This window comes from Agelaius phoeniceus, chromosome 1 (assembly GCF_051311805.1).
Source record: "Agelaius phoeniceus isolate bAgePho1 chromosome 1, bAgePho1.hap1, whole genome shotgun sequence".
In the NCBI taxonomy this organism is placed as follows: domain Eukaryota; kingdom Metazoa; phylum Chordata; class Aves; order Passeriformes; family Icteridae; genus Agelaius; species Agelaius phoeniceus.
Genome location: NC_135265.1, coordinates 21959376 through 21979992, shown reverse-complemented (window position 1 = coordinate 21979992; position 20617 = coordinate 21959376). Strand labels below are relative to the sequence as shown.

The 20617-nt window shown below is 38.4% G+C and overlaps 1 protein-coding gene across 1 annotated transcript in view; it reads right to left on the bottom strand.

Moving 5' to 3' along the window:
- Positions 1–17046, bottom strand: part of RUNDC3B (RUN domain containing 3B) — a 51561-nt gene extending 34515 nt beyond the window's left edge. The window contains exons 1-3 of the mRNA XM_054630640.2: positions 16663–17046; positions 9903–10018; positions 1732–1865 (exon numbers count right to left, since the gene is read on the bottom strand). Coding sequence (XP_054486615.1) covers positions 1732–1865; positions 9903–10018; positions 16663–16766 — 354 coding nt within the window. The 5' untranslated portion in view covers positions 16767–17046. The remainder of the gene's footprint in view (positions 1–1731; positions 1866–9902; positions 10019–16662) is intronic.
- Between the last annotated feature and the right edge of the window lie 3571 nt (positions 17047–20617).

Sequence of the window (20617 nt, the reverse complement as noted above, 5' to 3'; positions counted from 1 at the left end):
GAGACAGCAGATCAGGACAGAAAGCTTTACATTTTAAAATCAATGGTATTGGAAGCATCCAGCTGTTTCCACAGTAAAGTGGCCATAACTTGTCCTCAAAGTGATTCTCTGTGTTCATTCAAATATTTGAGGGATTTACATTAAAAAATCCGTTGTACAATATTTTTTCCCCTCACTAACAACATGTACATAAAATACAGACATGAAATCACATCCAAGAGGCTTAAGTCTTTCAGAGTCCAAAAGCAAAACTTCACTGGAACAGTTCCATAAACAACAGCAATACCTTTAAAAAATAACCCTTAGGAAAGCATGCTGTGTTTGTAGGTCTGCTGCACAGGATTGTGCCTTACAAGAGGGAGACACTTCAATGGCTGCCACAGTTATGACTGTGCTTCTGAGAACACCAGGAACATTTCTTGTAAACCATATAAACTTACAAACACTTAGTTAAGTAGTAAGATGTCTTTATGCTTAATATATTTGGTGCTTACTGACATCTAGCTGAATATCACTACAGACATTCTTCTAGAACCAGCAGTAGATTATAATCCTACTTCAGGGTGACCTAACTGTGGCCTTCTAGGGAGCCTACAAGAAAGATGGAGAGAGACTTTTTACAAGAGCATGTAGTGACAGGACAAGGGAGAGTAGCTTCAAGCTAAAAGAGAGTAGGAAGATGTCTCTGCCCACAGCAGGGGGATTGGAACTAGATAGTGTTCCAGGTCCCTTCCAACCCAAACCATTCCAAGATTCTATGAAAAGCTAAATAAAATTGCTTTCATAAATACCATCAGCACAGCAAAAAAATTAATATAGAAACTAAATCCCACTGAAATTAGGATATTTACCTGGATAGCTGCCTTCATGTTGCATTTATTAAAACGTGACTGAAACCATGAAACTGATGATGCTGCTTAGCTAAGAACTAAAGCCTATGCACCTCCAGTGAAAGCAGAGCCAACTAGCACAGGAAAACCCTTGCTCACAGCTTCCAGGCTGAGGAGGACATCTATTTGGACCACCAGTTAAACTGATGCACATGATGGGTATTTGTGTCAACATGCTCACCATCTTTTCATATCCAGACATTCCAAATACCCCCCTAAAAAACTGAACATCATTCTCCACACTCACTGCTCAAAATAGGTTCTCTGTCTACTGCAATAGAAAGCTTTTAGTTATTTATAAGAATATTTCAGAAAATAGCCTTGCATCTTATTATCTACTGAATTTGAATATTCATATCTATCAAAATCTCAGAATTCAGAAAGACCTATAAAATAAATCTTAAGAGCTGATCACACCTATTCCATCAGTGCATAAATTCTACACAAAGTAAAATTACTAGAAGGGAAAAGAAAAAAAATCACCCAATTTCTACAATTTTAATATTTCTTAGGCATGTCCACATAAATTTAATTTCCCTTCAAAAACTAGGTTTTCAAAAACTTATGTGAAGTAAAAAATCTGAGGACAATCCTTTTATAATATAACACAATCACTGAATTTAGAGAATTCTTCATACTGAGTAAGGAATCTTAAAGGGAACACATTTTGATTTAAAAGGGGGCTTTTTAAAAGCAAATATTTACTAGGCACATTAAAAAAAATTCGAACAATATAAAAATGTGTAGAGCAAGCTAAGTACTATGTTTTTTTACAGGCACAGAAATGTCACAAAAATTACAGCAATGTAATAAGAGTCACTTTAGCCTTTCTCTTGCCTACCTTAGCTCTAGAAGAGCCGACATTCTCCATGTTCTCAATGCTGCAGATGCAGTTGTGGGAGACTTTTCGGCAAGCTACGCGAATGTAGTCCCAGAAACTGCGAGGGCTTTCATAGCCAAACCAGGAGATCTGACCTTCAATCAAAACACAAGACACAGAAAGATTTATGCACCTCCCTCTCCATTTATTGGAGATAAATGGAATTAAGTGCTCCCCGATACGCTGCCTTTACTGAAAGGATTTTATACAAACAATGTATAAATGAATTCCTACTGAAAACTGACCCACAGATGTAAAAAAAGTTGCATTATGCAGTTCATCCTAATTTGAAAGTGATGCACAAAGGGAAGTTTAGGGTGGGCTTTGTGTATATATGTGTATTTTCTTGGGCTTTTTCTTGTTATTATGCTAAAATAATACTCAAGAGTCCTTCATGGAACTCGTCAATCACAACAGAGCACAAACTTGTGACTTAAAAATATGAGGCAAGAAGTATTTATTTATGCTTTTTCTATAGGCAGCATATACATATCACTAATACAGTCAAGTAAAAAGATTTTTGTTGTTAAAATTATATAAATAAAACATATAAAACACCTCTTTGCTGTGGTAGTGTTATCTTTATTTTAGGAACAGATTGTATTTTTTCAACAGGTGCTTTCACTTGAAGAGAAGCTGATGCATAAGCAAAAAAGTTTTGCAATCACAATTTCTTTTGAGCATGCACAGAACATTCCTTCAGAAGCAGAGAGAAAATAATTGAGCAGATCATTGCCCCTTCTGGAACTACAACCAAAAATCCTTTACATTTTTTCCAGTTTGCAATGTATTGCACTTAGAAATTGAAAGGCAAAACTACATAGCCCTTGCAACATCTCCACAAAAATTTCATCAGCAGCACAACAGCTCAACCCCATTTTTCAGAGTGAACAGCACACTGTTCTCACTTTGGACATACCTGCAAACAGGTATGGAACAAGTAAGGTTAATATTGCCCTCTGGTGACTTCCAGCATTGCTATGCACAAAACCTCGTCTCCACATAAAATGCGTTCCTTTTAAGCTGATTTTATCTTATCTCAAGCCTTGAATTGCACTTACGAAGCTTTACTAATGTATGGGAAAGACTTCTTACTCTTCTTCTGTAGGAAGCTCAGATTTCAAGAAAGAATATATTAGAGTGATACTGCAAATCATACATACTGAAAGTAAAATTCAAAATATGCACTTTTATCTGACATGACTAGACTTAGCTTCAAGCATAGCCAAAGTAGTGTCAAAGGTCTGTCCCCTATGAGCTGAAGAAATTCAAGTGGCAGGTTCTTCTTCCCCTAGAGGGTGCATGTCACTTGACTTGGTGGTCCATCTGCTTCCTTCACCAAAGATACATTTATTAAATTCAAAGTAGGATAAAAGACTTAAAAAAACACAAAAAAGGTACAAGCAGGAAGAATTCATATATAATATCCAAATTACAAAGAAAAAATAGAATTCCAAGGTGCCACAGTTAATGTAGTTTTAGATCTGCTCACTCTGAGGACTAAAATAAAAGAAAATCCACAGGTAAGTGCTTTTACAAACTTACTACTTTTGTTGAAATGCCAAGTTTAGTGGATAGCAACAAAAACTCAACAGCATTTTAACAGCAGAAAAAGCTATAGATATTTTTCATATTCTTCATCAAATCAAAAACATTTCTGCCCTAGGAATTGTACCTACAAAATTAAATGCAGCTATGGTATAAAGATGACTTCACATCATCAGTTGCAGTTTAAGTAATAAAGGTAATCATATGATACATTAACTTTTGTGGGTTTTTTTCAAACTATCTTAAGAGCAGAATATATTTATCAAAAAACAGTTTCACTCCATTTTTTTGAAGCTCCTAATTCATGGCAATTCCTTTTACAATTGAACACCTGAAAAAGACATGGTCATTTAAAACAAGAAATAACTTTACAACAGAAATCCATACCAGCACTTACTTGGCTTACACTGATCAAGAAAGCCATCTGTACATAATTCAACAGACTCTGACATTACAGTGGGCTCCCATCTCATTCCAGCTGTGTGAGAGGGTGCAATGGGTTTCAGACTTCAGCAGGAACTTCCTTCACTTGAAACTCACAGCCAGCTCAGCCCCTTTTGTGAACCAAGGTCTCCTATATTTCACTATTCTGTTCCTACAACTTTAAACCTTGCCCACATTCTCATAATTAGTATAATCTGAAAAAACCTTTCTCTATCTATACACAGAAAAATGCTGGAAAAGACTGATTGAAAATAGTGAGAATGTATTTTAAGAAATACCAAAAAAGATTCTAAACTATAGATTTACTAAAAATTTAAAAGCTTTCAGCATGTGAAATTTATTTGGCCCTTAAAGCACTCAATGCACACAGCCATGAGAAGTCTCAAGAATAAGAAATGAAATAGCTCCCACTACTCTGCACCTCCAGGCTTTGCTTGCAGTACTGAGTCCAGTTCTGGTCTCTACAATTCAAGGGCAGGATCAGATTGAAGAGGGTCCAAAGGAAGGTCACAAAGATGTTCAAAGGGCTGTTAAACCTGTCCCCTGAGGAAATACTGAAGGCATTAGGTTTTTTCTCTCTAGGGAAGAGAAGGCTTAATGGAGGAACTCATCACAGTTTTCCAGTACTTAAAGAGGGTGAAGGCTCCCTCTTCAGAAGGAGCCACACAGAAGACAAAAAGCAACATATACAAGTTGCACTGGGAGAGGTTGCATACCAAGAAAGAAATTTTTTAACAAGAGACAAAAGTCACTGTGACAATATCCCCAATGATGTGGTAGAGTTTCTATCACTGGACATTTTCAAGATATGATTGGACAGGGTGCCAGATATTCTCATCTAGACTCCCATCCCTAAATGATTGGGCCAGATGATTCTTCAAGGATCCTTCCAACTTGGGCTGTTCTGTGATTTCAAAATCATATCTAAATTTTTAATGATTGTAATAAAATTGAAAGCTAGTTTTAGTATAGAGCTTACATTCTGTCAAAGTACATCATAAGGAAAGAGGAAGTTTCTCAGCAGGTGCACAGGACAATGAGCGTGTGGTCTTTGCTGTGAAGTTCATATGTCACCTGAAGATGGAGAAGCTTACAGCTATTCCAACAGAAATGATGTTAGTTTTGTCAGCCAAACAAAATGCTTAGGTAAACACGGAAACTGCATGCGTAATATTAAACATTGTTCAAATAAATTCCATTCCTGTCTACAGAAATGCAAAGCAAATAGAAACAAATTGTGATTTTTTTGTTTGCTTTCACCACACTTTTGCAAACTGCTGCACACCTACTTGTATCAACCCATTTCTGTTTCGACAACTAAATACAAACATCCACAGTTACCACAGATCCTTTTCATGCCAAATAAATTCTTCACAAATAAGATTAAACAGTCTGATCTCTATCCAATTACAGTCCAATTTAATTTACAAGTTCCACAGTTGCAGAGAAGTAATGACTAGGATGTTCCAAGGTACAGACAGGTTTTCTCCAGATTTCCCCATGTTATTTAGTTAGTAGCAATTTTTTATATCCAATAAAAAGTAAGTTTTAGTACAACTTCTTGCTAACAAACTGGTGTGATCTTTGAGGAATTTCTGAGATACCTACCTTTATTTTGAGCCTACGGAATTGATCATTAAATACTTAGAGCAGTTCATAAACTCAGTCCTCCAAGACAATTATAAGTTCATTTACAATTTTTCTCCATACAAGAATGAACTAAATCACAAATTACACAAGAGCTTTCCTGTTTCTTCTTAGTCAAAAAGAATAACTCAGTATGTGTGTATAGATACTAAATCTAATAATAAAAGCTATTCTGCTAACAACATTATTGCACCAAATAAAGGACTACCACAGCTGTATGTTTATTTTGTCTTTTTCATTATAGTAGTGTCTTTAGTTCTTATACCCTTAACCTACCTTTTTCACTGCCATTATATCACCATTACCTTAATTATTTAATCCAGCAGACCTGTTTCTCTCAGAACAAAGAGCATTACAAGCTGCATTTTACTGACTCAAAGAACTCCTGAAATTTAGGAGTTACATAGATTGGATAGATAAAATCAGTTTCCATGGACAATCCTAGCAGAAGCTTTTGACATGTTTATAGTGCCTCCCAAACGTACAGGAAAATAGCACACAAAGTTGTGAACATGTCAAAATAGCACAGTACAGCATATTTTCTGTCTTCATGGCAAATGCAAGTAAGTGTACAGATGACAAGTCTGCTCACAGTAACCATGATATGCAAAAGTCACAAGCAAAATGCACTAGATACATTTACACATGGACACCTGACACTATTTCTAAACACACATACTGGCTAGCAGTTTGGCTATCAAACATTTTTGCTGCACAAAGGATATTACTGAAAACATAATAAGGCAGCAAATACATCCAGGAGACTAGTTTTCAGAGATATGTTTGACATTATGGCCATAGAAATCTACAATCTATTCATGCTTTTCAGTAATAACTCACTTAAAACTAACATAAAGTGAAAAGACAAGGCAGAAAGTAATACAACCAAGTTATATAGTAAAGACAATATACACATCATTTTGAAATTACTTCAGGTTTTAAATCAGCTTGGATATATCTGAGATCAAATCCCAAGTACTGTTGTTGAACACCTTTGATGTCCTACCATTTCTGCACTACCTGTATATACTTAGCTGATCTGATAAAAAAGACACTTACAGGAAATATACCTGAAAAATCTGTAGTCAGAAATGAAAACAAGAAACCACACAGATCACTACAAGATACTGCTTCATGCCCACAGTACAGAATGGTCAGGAATGGAAAAAATTGCACACAACTGTATGAGAAAAAAATGGCTCCTGAAATGATTTACCTTGCTTTAAAGGCTATCAAACACACGTACACGAATTTGTAAAACCCCTTTCAGGACTATAGGTCTTATTTGGACCTTCAAATACATTGTCCCTGTATCCCCCCAGAGTAACACTTAACCTCTGCTGTATTGTAAAATCATGCAAAAGCTTATTCCTAAGAAGAAATAAAAGAGAAATTAGTCACTCATCTTTTCTTCTGTTACTTCTTCTCTCCTCCCTTTTCAAGATTTTCAGCTGCCTTGTCCAGTAATATCACATTTTGCCAGGAGGGATGCTGCACAGTTTACTCCAATGACAAGAAGAACACATGCCTTATAACCTCCTCATTACAATCTTTGGTTGACTCCATGTCCTCAATACCTCCAGCACTTGTAGGAAGCAGCAGGTACACTGCACATGTAGTGTTACACAGCACAGGGAAACAGCTCTCCCCTTTCTAGAGCCTAAGGCAGTCCCTTAAAAACCAGTTAATACAGCTTGCTCAAACTCTCATCCTTAGGGCAATTCAGATTGCTTTTACTGTCAACAGTGGCATATTTCTGACTGATACTTATTGGCAGTACATGTAGCTGTAAGGTAGTGTCATAGCTTACTATGTTACCTTTTTTGGAACTATTTTGGTGCCATATGTGCCAAGTCTTCTGTATCACATAAACAGATACATATATTTAAGCAGCATTTACAGACCTCTGTTGTGTGAGATGGTTTGCTTCTGCCAATCTCATTTTACTACTAAGCAAGTACCCATATGTAAAATATTCTTAAGAATATGAGCAGCTGGGCTAAAAAGTGTATTCATGGGGAAAGTCATCAGTTTTCTGCCTGTTTGACTTCCTGGTCCGGCTCACTACAAGACCCCATGAAGACCACAGCCAAGAAAGGTAAGTGCAAAGTCAAAGTTGGGCAGTAAGGGGGAAAATAAAAATCTGTAGCAAACTGCACTGAGTTTAAGACATGTTATGGACATTTTCACTACAACTGGACAATGTCATGAGTAATCTCTGACAGCCCTACTTTGAGCAAGAGGTTGGACTGGATGACATTCTAAAAACTTTCCAAAACTTAATTATTCAATGAGTGAATAAAAAAAAAAAAAAAACACAAATTAACCACTTGTGGTGGTTAAATAAAAACTGCTATTTCATTACCCTTTTGCTACCAGGAGCATCAGATCAGGTACTACCAAAAATCCATTTTACATGGTCCTTGTGTTTCTACAACGACCATTTTTTCCAGAACTAGGCAGATAAGGCTTCGACAACTACTATTACAGAATTTTTAAATGCAATGGTTTTAGGAAAAGCATAAAATGAACTCTTTTCCCTTTAAAATAACCATCCTTCTTCCTGCCATTTTGGGTTTGGATTTTTTTGTCTGAATCCTAATTAAACATGAAACCAATAAACAGAAATCATCAGTATATTCCATCAAGACTACACTTTGCTCCTTAAAAGTACATTAAATTTAACATCAGAAGAGTTACCGGTACAAGTTTTCTGATAAAGCAAACTTAAAGTTTTGCAGTTTTTTTACTCTTCCTTCCTCACCCTGTACTGCCACAGGAAGCTAAATATTAAGAACTGCTGTTTGCCATGGCCTTAAAGTAATATACTTAAACTCTCAAATCTGGATCATCCATTTAACTACACTGCCATGAGATTATCCTGCCAACTTTGATACAAATAAGCTATTTATTTTACCACAGACAAACAGATCAAGTATGTTCTGGCAGTTTCAAAACACTTTATACAACTCACTGCAATCACCAGTTTGCATTTAGTCCCTTTCTACTGACACTAAGTATGCCTTGAGAATATATTAGTCAATTCCATCAATAAAATACAATTTCTTTCAAGCCCTGAGTTGTAAAATACATACCCTCTTAAAATTTGAAGTGTCATAGCACATTTCTTATCTCAATTTCTTCTTATTATTTTAAAATCTTTAAAAATTACAAGCAGTCAACTAGCTTATCACCAAAACATTCTCCGTTTGCAACACAATCCACAAGTTCCCACCTTTTTCTGTAATTTTAACTCTGCAAACATAGGAAACTATACTAGCAATTACAAGGGGAAGAGTGAAACAAAATTTAGCTATTTGAATTTCTCTATTTCTTACTTGAAATGATTTTTTACTTGCAAATTCCATTTGTCTACTTGTCAAGGCTTCTTCTCTGTACTGCCTGTCCTGAATAAAAGACTGTGAAGCAAAAGAATGTTGATTAAAAAAAAAAGAATTTACAATTACTTTTGTACAAATACTGCTGAAGCTGGAGGAGGAGGAGAAGGAGAAAAGAGAGCAATTTCCTTGCAGAGTCAAGCTGCTAAGTACCCATAATCACTCCAAAAATCTTTGTCACAATGTGACAAACCCTATGTTTCTACCATACTGTGCACCATTTTTTTCCTCCTCTGACAGAACCACAGCAGGTAGTAATTGTGCTATTCAAATGTCAGCCTACACACAGTATTGTTCACAAAGCTTGGTTATGAATATTAAAAAGTATGAAAACGAGTAGATTGTCATATTACACATCTATATTTAGATGATTATGATGTTCTTCATAATTCTCAAATCATTTCAGAAACTGTACACAGAACTGAGGAAAGAGAAGACTCATCCAAGGTCCTTTTCTAGTGACTGCTACTACTAAAGCACACACTGTTCTCTGAGCAAAGCAGCTTCCTCTAGAACAATTGGAAAATGCAAACAGACATTATCTGGAACTAGAACTTGATACAAGAAGAAAATCAACAACTGACCTTTCTAAAAAGCAATCTCTTTCAGGACATTCCAGCAGAAAAAACAGCTTCACTAAAGGGGTGGGGCAATAGAATGAAAGGACCTAAAAACAGCCTCTGGAAAAGAAGGCAACAAAAGCAAGGAAGGGAGGAAGAAATGGGAGCAGCACCAGATACACTCTGTAGCTCCTATTGAAGCAGATAATATAATTGTCTTTTAGACTCTTACGACACAGCCTTATCATAAAGCAGAAAAGCAGACAGAGCTCAGCACCATGGCAACATTCACTTGCTTAATTACCAGCCCAGAAGGCTTCCAACAAGATCATTGGAAATATGTTTCACAGAAATAGTTCCTTTCACTTTTCCATAGTAATGCAGAAAATCAGGAAGATAACAGCAATAGGACAGACCCACAACGAAAGCCAATGCTTTCATTCAGCGTCAAGGAGTTTGCACAGATGCACATTGGTTTTGTATAAACAAATTCTCATGGCAAAATCATCATCAATAAGGAAGTTAATTAACATACCTTTCAGTCGATGACTTAGAATCTGTTCCAGAATGGCTGCAAAATTATTAAATTCAGGGGAAGTGTCATCAATAGTTTCAAAACAGGAACGGTCAATCAGAGTCTTGACTGAAAACCTACAGCAAAAAATATGGGACAATCATAAATTATATGAATAATTAGTGGTCCTCTAGAGCAGGGCAGTAGTTTGTGTAAACCAAAAGAGCCATGAACCAGAACCCACCTTGATGTATCAAGTTCAGTCACAGCAACGGGAACACACAAAATGTTCAGATATAGCATGTAAGTGCAATTGGCATTGTTGGTCTTAGGCATAGAGCCTTAAAAACAGAAAGAAAACAAAATCCCACCCTTTCCACACAGAAATGAGTTAATTATTTTTCTCTTCTCTAAACTATTTTAATGAAGTTGTAGAAAAACAAGCACTCAAAAGCATCCAACATCAGTGTCTCTTTGTAACCCTAAATACAACGCTTTTGCTTGACATTTTGTCAGTACTCCTTTTATTCCCAAAATTCATGTACAATAATCAGAAATACAAACTTTATCCTAGTATGAGAACACTCTAATTTCATTCTAATGCAAAAATAATCTAGACATATTATAAAACAATGAATTTTTATGCAGTGTTAACTCTGCATTCACTTAGGCTGATTTCCCTGTGAATGGGGGTAATCCTTATTCAGCACTGTATTACTTCATTATTATGCTAGAAAAGCTTTCAATTTCAATGATCCAACACCTAAAATTGGAAAGGCTGAATCAAGTCACTGTAAAATGCAGACAAAATGTAATTAGTCAACTGGTCAGCCTGCTGTGTTTAGTTGTTCCTACATTTATACAAACTTTTATTCTTATTCAGAGGATAGTTCAAACCTCAGCAAATGTGACAAAAATTATTTTTCGTTCGCCTTTGTAATTTTTATCATTATCCATTTTTATTTTCCTTTCTTCACCTTGTTCTTCCAGTTTTCAGTTTCAAGACAAATTTCTCAAACTTCAAGGTATTAAATCTGAAGCATTTACTATGCTTTTTTTGCAATAAAATTATTTGTATTAATAGAGCCATACTGCAGCCTAAGGAGATAGTTTTCACAACATCCAAATGTCAACAGTATCAACTCAGGATGCTCTCACTCTGCCTGCTGCTCCCAGATCCTACACCTGAGCGAGCGCCGACTTAAGAAGTTTTGCCACTTCTACTTTTTATGGTACTCACTATGAACTGTTCTAGATTTTCAGTCTGGAAAGGAGGGGAGAAGTGACTCTTAAATATGGATACATTCACAAAAAATATGCTTCACAACATCTCAACACAAGCACTTCTATGGCACAGCTGCAGAAGCAGCACAGCATTATAGGCATAGGCAGGAATGAAGCTCCTTACACCTGTAGTACTTTGAAATGCTCTGCACTACAGCAGTAACTGCCTCCTTAGTGGAGTCAGCACAGCCTCCTGATGCACAAAACTAATGTGCTCAAACTGAACTGGCACACAGCTCAAGAGTTTCCACTCAATTATGTTTTACTCAGTAAACTTCTGAATAAATACTCCCTATTTTACCTTTCCTGCAGGCTTCTATTGTTGTAGAGTTTTTTGCAGAACAGGAATTAGGAGTGAATTAGGGTGGAGGAGGAAGCTTCTCCTGCAGTGCCAAATTATTACTCAGTTTTGAACTCCTCCATATTTTTAACCAATTTTGAGTAAGTGAGAGACATGCATGCCCACCAGTTAACTGCTATTGACTCTTCTAATGGCAGAACTTATTGCTTCCTCAAAGCTATATCAGAGCTGAGAAATTTTTGATTAAAAAAAAAAGCCTTCATTTTGAAAAACAAATGCCTAGAGCAATGCCATGACTAAGCTAATATTAACTGTAACAAGATGAGTCCTCCCACACCATGCAGGTCTGAAAAAGACACAGTGCAGCACAGCACTCACAGATCCATACACAAGATAGACAGTGAGCTACCAGAGTGATGTACTGCCCTGTATACAGGAATATCATCATAAAACCCAGAGACAAGATCATCCATAAACTGCAAAATCAAGTAGAGTACAATATAAAGCTATGTCTACTTTTCCTGTATTCAATGTCATACTTGAAAGTTCACTAATGAATATTGTATGGAGTACCTATTCAGAAATGGAGATATATTCAAGAAGAAACATTTAAGAGCAATTTCACAAACACTTTAAAAATCATAGATAAGCTTTATTTTTTTTTCATTTTAAAGCATTCTGCTACTCAACTGAAGAAAAAATATTTAGTATTTAAAGAAACAAAAATTTTTTATATACCTAGGGTCTGATTATAAAAGACAGTCTAAGAGCTCATCATCAAAATAGTGTTCTTTTTAAGTGCTCATATTACTCCCATAACATCAGAAATGTTAATTTTCATCTGTCTACTCTGCCCTTTCACCAAAACCCTACACCTTTATAGTCAGCTTGGGTTAGATTGGCTTTTAGGAGAACTTAAAGGGAGTGCAAGTATGTACTTACTTCTACAAACCAGGAAGATAACAGCACTACCAAGCAAAATTTGACTCACTAGAAACATTTTTTTGAGATTTAAAAAAAGCCTTTCAGGCAAATACTGGTGTGTTATCTTTTTTTCTCTAAATACTACAAAGAGGCAAACATATATTTAAGTGCAAATTTAAAGTCATGAGCATGTTTTGCAGATGAGATATTCACATTTCACCATGTTTACCATGTATATTGGAAAAAGGATTAAGGGTATATAGAAGTTATGCCTTTGAAAAAAGGTTACACTTTTTTTTACACTAAGCACTAAGTAAGCAATTCTCCTCAGTCACTGAAGTTGTTTCCAGTGTATGGGGCCCTAGACCATAAATTCCATGCTCTTGCACAGTTATGTGGAGCCACATGGAGACTGAAAGTCAAGAAACAAAAGGTCAGGTCTAAAGTACACTAGAGCTATGAAGAAAAAAGGTCCAAATAGGTAGAGCTGTTTCCTTGGCTCCCTGTATTGCTCCCATCTTCACAGAACCTCTAAGGTTGGAAAAGACCTTTATGATCATGGAGTCCAACTGTTAACAGAACCAAGTCCACTGCTAGACCATGTCCCCAGGTGCCACATCCACACTTTTCTGCCACACTGTTCCATGCTTCCAGGAACGGTGATCCTACCACCTCCCTGGGCATTCTGTTCCAATGGCTGACCACCCCTTCCATGAAGAAATTTCTCTGGATACACAATTTAAACCTCCCTCGTGCAACTTGAGGCTTTTTCCTCTCATCCTGTCACTTGCTACCTGGGGAAAGAGCCCAAGCACCACCTCACTCCATGTTTTCTCCACTGGGCTGCCACAGCAGCAGTCTGCTAACACATCAGAGATTAACTTCCAAGGGGACTGTAAGAGCAGATGAGTAATGTAGCTTCTCTTGCTATAACACCTGTTGCTTCGAGACTTTTTTAAAGTATTTTATCCAACACTTCTCATTGTGTTACTGCAACAACTTTTATTCCCCAACTTTTATTATTTTTTTTTAATACAGTAACTGCAATTAGAGATTCCAATATCAGTGTTTCTAAATGATCTTCATGAACTCTGATGTTTTTGGATTATTACACATTTTCTCTGTCACAAATCTACACTTGCTTGAGTCAAAAAGAAGATGTAGAAACAGTAACATTCTCCCAACCTTAAAAAGACCTTATGAACTATGTAAGATGGAGACATTCTTGAATAAAAAAGATTTAAACCAATCTTTTTAGGGTATGTTGTTCCACTACAACTTTGCAAGATGTTGTTCCACGACATCTTTGCAAGATGAACAAGAAGTCTCCCAAGTTTCTTGAATAACTCCAAACCAAAGCCAAACATTTTGAGGATACATCCCACATCTATAGGCTAATTTCCAAAACAGCAGATTTTGTCATGATTATTTAGCTTGCAATTTGGGAAGTGTCATTAAAATACTATTTTAAAGAATTCAAACTATTACTATAGAATAATCCCTAAGATTATGAAACAATATGCCTTATGCTAAACACGGCAATCATGAAACCAGACAGTTCAGCTAAGGGTCAATGTCACTGCATCAGGTCTGATGTGTATTAGCAAAATCCCTGTTTTAAAAGCATATTTCCTAATAGTTGTTCAATTCTGTGTTAACACTCTGTATTTTGCTATGAATGTCACTTCCGAGGCCCGTCTCAGTTGTTCTGTATCTATATGGATCTTTGATCTAGGAATCCTATCGAAGACTAGATTAAAGCAAGTTGAACAATCTATAACTAGTAAAAAATCTCAGTGCCACTTACTGGGACATGAAAGGGATCAAACTTAAGGGAAAACAGGTAAGGGGAGAGAAAAAGCTTAGGACTTGCATTACGTGCTCAAAAAAAGTCCTGAGAATTATTCCAATTTAAATCATGGCTGTGCAGTTACAAAACCACAGCCATGCATTTTCACATGCAATTGGTTTATGGAACTTAAGTATCTATGTCACTTTCCATGGCTACAGTGACACTCAACATTTCAGTGGAAATAAACTGTTCCTTCCAAAACTGTAAATATAAGAAACTGTCCACATCTGCAGGAGGGGTTATCTGCAGATATCATCACTGAAAGAAAATATGAAAACCTTAAAGTCTGGTATAACTATTAAGTAAAAATATGCTAAATTGAAACTTTGACAAAAATAATTCATTAAATTATCAGAGACTGTTAACAGATGGCAACTCAGAAGAGTATCTTCCTTGTGATCTTTCCCCTTCACTGGGGAACAGTCCATACCATCCAAATTTGATTGAATTAATTGACTGGAGCTATTTTTTACCAGAACAATTTCTTATTTTCATAGAATTCTGATTGGAAAGGGCTATTATTTTTACACTTTTCAATACTAATTTGGTTATTCCTAACAGACAACACTTTTCTAAAATAGAAAATGTGTAATAACTACAGTAAAGCACAGAGATATTTTAAACACTCTTACACTGGCAAAATAAAAATATAAATAAATGCACATACACCATAATAATGCAAATCCTTCCTCCTCAACATTTTTCCAAATTTTCATGTGTATTCACAAACTGAGAACTTCAGGTTTTGTAAAGAACAGCAAAATTAAGTTGGTTCACTGAAAATAATAAAAATACGCCAATCTCAAGCAGTTTCTGCAGTAACTCTTTGTTTTATATGTGTTTAAGTGAATTCCCTCAGATTTCTAAGCATTTTAAATATATTACACCATCACTTCAACTTCAGGACAAGGACATCAAATAAACCAAAAAAACCCAATGTAACAGCACAGAGTACAGAAGAGTTCTTATCAAGCGGGAGGCAGAAAAAAACCCCAAGTTCTGCAGAATACAATATATTCCTTTAAAAAGAACTGTTTATATCCTGTACAATTGTGTGATTACTTGATAAAACTGGTGTTTTCCTGAGCACACAGATTGGCAATATCTGCATCTCTGTAACAACAGCGAAACTGAAAACTTCTATTTCTATTACTTAAGCTGCTTCAGCAGGCTTGATAAAAAACTTTGTTTGAATTTTTTTTTTGTTGTGTATCTTTTTCACAGGTAGGAGCAGAGATAAGCATACAAGCCCAGGAAAAGAAAGAATAGTACTGATGCTACTCAAACACAGATACTATGACTGGAAGGAATAACACTTTGTAAAACCTGCTAACAGTATACCATAACAGGAAAAAAAAAAAAAAAAAGATAGAGTGGAAAAAATGAGGTTGTATGGGTTGTTCTCCTGCTGCAGCATTAAGTGATGCTGGTACAAAATTATCTAATAGTTGTCCTGTCACTTTAGTAAGATTTGTGAGAATTAAAATTATGTCATAACGCTGATGAATCTGTTGAAAACCTTTCCCAGATAATATTCAAATTAATTTAATAACGCCAAAATTGAGCAACTGAAACAAACGCCCGAACGGAGCCATTGCTACCAGCATATCCACGTATTTAAAAGTTTGCCATGACGGTACAGGTCACTGCTGCACACCTGGAAATGCTGCATGAATTCCACAGTGACAGCAGTGGAAACGCTTAAATAGAGCGTCACAGAACTGCTATAAAGCTTGCATAAGCTCAGCACTAAGATGCTGTTAAAAAAAAAAAAAGAACGAAAGAAAGAAAGAAATTTGAACACAGTAGCTCTAGTACTGCAGATCTCCTGATCTAGATTTCGTAGATAAAAATATCCCGGAGCGCAGCCTCTCCGGGATGGTCCTGCGGCACCGGCGCGCTCGCAGGAGCGCCCGGCCAGCGGCCCGAACCTCTTCCCCTGGACACATCCCATTAACTGCGAACCTCGCCGCACTGCCTCCGAGCCGGACCCGCGGCCGGACCGTCAATTGAAGGGCAGCTACAGCGCAGCCGAGCGCTCATCCTGCCCTGCCTTGCTCCGCACCGCCTTTCGCCCCACAACGCAAGCATGGTGCCGACAACAAACCCGTCAGTCCCCCGCTTCAGAAGGGGCCATTCCACGCCCCGCAGCAGAGGCACTGCCCGGTGAGCCCCTGCCCTCCCCGCCGCCCGGACACGCTCCCAGGAGCTGAGTCAGGATGGATGGAGGAGGCTGCTCTACCCCCGCGGGGGCCGGCACCGGCCTCCCTGCCCGGACAGGGCTGCGGCGGGGCCGCCCCCCGCGCTCCTGCCCCCGACCCCTCGGTGCGGAGCGGGGGCGGGACGGGCCCCGCGGGCTGCGGCAGGAGTGAGGGGGCACGGTCCCCTCGGGCGGGACAGGGCCCCGGCCCGGGGCTCACCTGCACACCGTGATCAAGTTCCGCCTCTCCACCGCGGCGTTGCGGGACGGGACGCTCTTCCTCCGGGCGGAGACGTTGAGCCCCCCTAAGCCGAGGGACGCCATCTCCGCTGGGCAGGGCAGGTGGAGCCGCCGGTGCTGGCGCGGAGCCTTTGTTCCCGGCCTCCCGCTCTCCAGGATGCTGCGCCTGCCGCCGCCGCACGCGGACGAGAAGGAAGCGGATGAGGAGGCCCCCGTGCTTTCCCCGCTCCTCCTCCCGCCGCCCGGTCCCGGCGCGCCCGCGGCAGCGGCGGGTCGGGCGGGGATGCGCGGGGTCCCCCGGCGGGGGCGGCTCGGCCCCCCCGCTCCCGGCAGCCGGGCCGCCACAGCGCCGCAGAGCGCCGGCGCCGCCAGCCAATCAGCGCGCGGGGGGCGCGGCGCCGGCGCCGCCTGGCGGCGCTCCCGGGGGCGGCGGGCTCTCCTCAGGGGAGAGCCGCGCCTGAGGGGGCTCCACCGAGGGAGCCCTGCAGCTCTCCCAGCGTCTGTAAAATTGTGCTCTTCCTTTAATTGTTATCTCCCTTCTTAGCCCGTTGGCGTCTAGAATGTGAGAACTGCCCTGGTTGTAGCTTTTAGAAATGCTGTCAGTCGTTAATTAGGATCGTAAAATCACAGGGTTGGAAAAAACCTCTGAGATCGTCGAGTCCGACCTTTGAACACCGCCATGTCAACTAGATGCCACTAAGTGCCACATCGGTTCTGAAACTCCTCCAGGACGTGGCTCCATCACCTCGCAGTCTGTTGCAGTGCTGGACAATGTTTTATGAAATATATCAGCTTTACAGGCCATGCTTGTGGGAATACGGGAATGAAGTGGGAATACACTTTGCCACCAAACTACAGCTGGCCCAGCTCTGAACTAAGATGCTTGGAAGAGCTCTGGCTTTGCCTTGGCATCAGGATGCAGAATTGTGTGATGTTCATGTCACTGGAAGACAGGAAGACAAAGCATTGCAGAAGAAAGCCCAGCAGTAAACTAATTGTGGTTTGTGGCTGTGAAGGAGTAGATTTGGCTGGTTAGCTGGGGAGGTGTGAAACTATGGATTAATTTGATTTGCTTCCTTTATGGGAGGAAGTTCCCTTTCAGCCTAAGAAAATAATTTTGTTTGATTTACAAACTTTATTTGTTTGCAATGAGGGTGAGTGGTGAAATAAATTTTGGCACAACTCCTCCTTCTACTGAGTTACATACATAATACTCCTAAATGTGTCTGTTAAATTCCAACCTACCCATTCCTATAAATGAAACATAAAAATTCCTGTTTCCTGACATGCAAATCCCCACTGGATTTTGGTTTCTTTGGAGAATATCCCTTGTAGATATGAAGCTATTTCTGACAGTTCCTGTCAAACTAGAACTGTGTCCAGCACAGTTGTGTTACATGAAAGGGAATTTTGTTGACATAAGAAGTTTGAAAAGAGATTACCATATAGATGGCTATTTTTTCAAATGTAGTAGCATACAAACTTTTTTTATCAGAAGATATCTCATAAATTGATTCAAGTATTACCACTTACCAAAAATTCCAATATCATCATATATTATTTGGTATGCTGTTTTCTCACCTCTCTCAACATGTAACTGAGTAAATTTGACCTAATCTTTATCTTCATTAACTTAATATGAAATGGTAAGTAAACTGTTCTGCCTTCTCTAAAGTAAAGCTTCTTCTTTGCTTTTTTTTTTTTTCCCAAGAATATTACCATTCAAAATCACTATAAGGTAGTTCATTATTTTGTTTCTGCCTACCTTTGTTTTGTTTCAGGTAAATCTGAAGGATGATATCCTTTCTACATTGGAATCAAGAATAATACTTTTAAAATTAATTTTATGTGGCTTTACCAGTACAAGATTGAAACAAGCTGTTGTACTTTTTCTTTCTAACTATCAAGGGGAAATGCTGCATGTGTTACTTGTTGCCTCTCAGAAATTAAAAGCCTGTCTTTGGGTTTCTTTCTCAGTGCCTTTTATAAGGCCCATTGTTTCTGTAGCTTCTGTTAAGAGATTTGTGCAGATTGAGTAAACTTGCAATTAAATCTAAGCTAAGGTTGAAGTAGATTTAATCTCTTCAGATGAGCAACTTCAGGTGCCAGGTTTGTTGTTCTTGAACTGATGATAAACATACTGGATAATTACTGATATTTAACCAAAAAAGCCAGGAGAACTTTTCTACATAGATCAGAAACAGAAGTATCTTCTCTCTTCACCTTTTCCCCAGAAACTGCAAGTTTTTATTTTAATACTTGAAAGAGATTTAAAATTAAATCAGACTTATCTGCTGGACCAAGCCTTAGGTTTCAATATTAATAAGTTTTAGTCCTCAAGTAAATGGATTTCCTTAAAAATTGTTGCTTTCTTTCAAACATAGTTTATCTTCCACTACTGTCTTATCGAAGTAGAAAATGTAAATTGGTTCTAGAAGACTTCAAAATAATAAAAAAATAATAATTTGAATATCATCAGCAGCTGTGGAAAGCTCAGTAAGTTTATCAGCAAATATACTGTGGTGAGTCTTGAATTTTTAAAGCCCTCAGTAAGAAAAATAGACTAAGGAAAAATCTTACTGCCTTCAATTAGCCAATGTGAGGATAGAGGAAGAGGTTTTCTGAGGAGTGCAGAGCAAATGGACAAGGGGCAATTGCCAAAAGCTGCAACAAAAGACAGATATTGGGAAAAATTCTTGATGCAAAGATGTTTAAGCACTGGGGATGTGCAAGAAGCTGTTAGGGGGCACATCCAGGACAACAGATTCCAGCTGATAAAAGGAACCATACCATGTGGCATTGTGTCTAGTGGTAAAAACTCAGGGACTGAAGGAAGAAGCGGGGACATTTGAGTTACACCATTTGTCTTCCCAAGTAACTGTTCCCTGCTCTCCTGGAAATGGCTAAAGGTTTGCCTGTTGATGGGAAGAAGTAAGTGTATTCCTTCTTTGCTTTGCTTGCATATACTGCTTTGCTTCACTTATTAAAATGTCTTTATCTCAGCCCACAAGTTTTGCTCCTTTTCCAGTACAATTCTGTCTCTCCCATCCCACTGAGCAGAAGTGAATAAGTGGCTGTGTGGGCCTTAGCTGCTGACCAGGATTAGTCCACAAGTTGGCACTGTATTGTCATTTATAGTAGGCAAAAATGATCTCAAGCTATCACATAAGACTCCCTCAGTTAGGAGCAAAACACAACTTGGTGTGAGATGTGATATATTTTACTATTGCACTTTAGGGTAATTTTGAGTATACTGATAGTTCAGAACACATCTCATGGATTCCAGTCAGCTGCCTGGCTTTGTATATGAACCATAACTAAACCACAAGACATTTCATCTCAACATAAAGGAAGAACCTTCTCTATGCTGAGGGCAGCAGAGCACTGCCACAGGCTGCCCAGGGAGGTCAAGGAGTGTCCCTCACCAGAGACATTCAAAACTCACCTGGACATGTTCCTGTGTCTCTTGCTCCAGGTGACCCTGTATTGGCAGGGGTCTGGACAAGATGATCTGCAGAGGCCCTTTCCAACCAGAACAATTCTGTGATTCTGTATATGTAGGAAGCATACACACTTGCTCTTTTTCATTTCATGGATTGAAATTATTTGGGCTTAGTTTTTGCTTTGCTGGGCTTTTTTTTTTTTTTTTCTTTTTTGTTGGCAGTGTATCTGGGTATCTACATGGGTATCTACAGATATGATTTACCAACATCTTCGTACTGAAACATGATAGGTATAATTTGAAGTTGTAGTTGCACTTTTCCAAATTGCTCTATCCTACAAGAATTCTCAGAATGGGTCAATTTTTCAGGTTATTTGTAGATCTTGCACTTTGGCATTATTGCTTATCCTTATATCTTAGAAAATCTGTACAGGAGCCTTTAAAAGGAAGTTTTGAGGGCATGTTAGAACATGGAATTCCACCCACCTTCTTT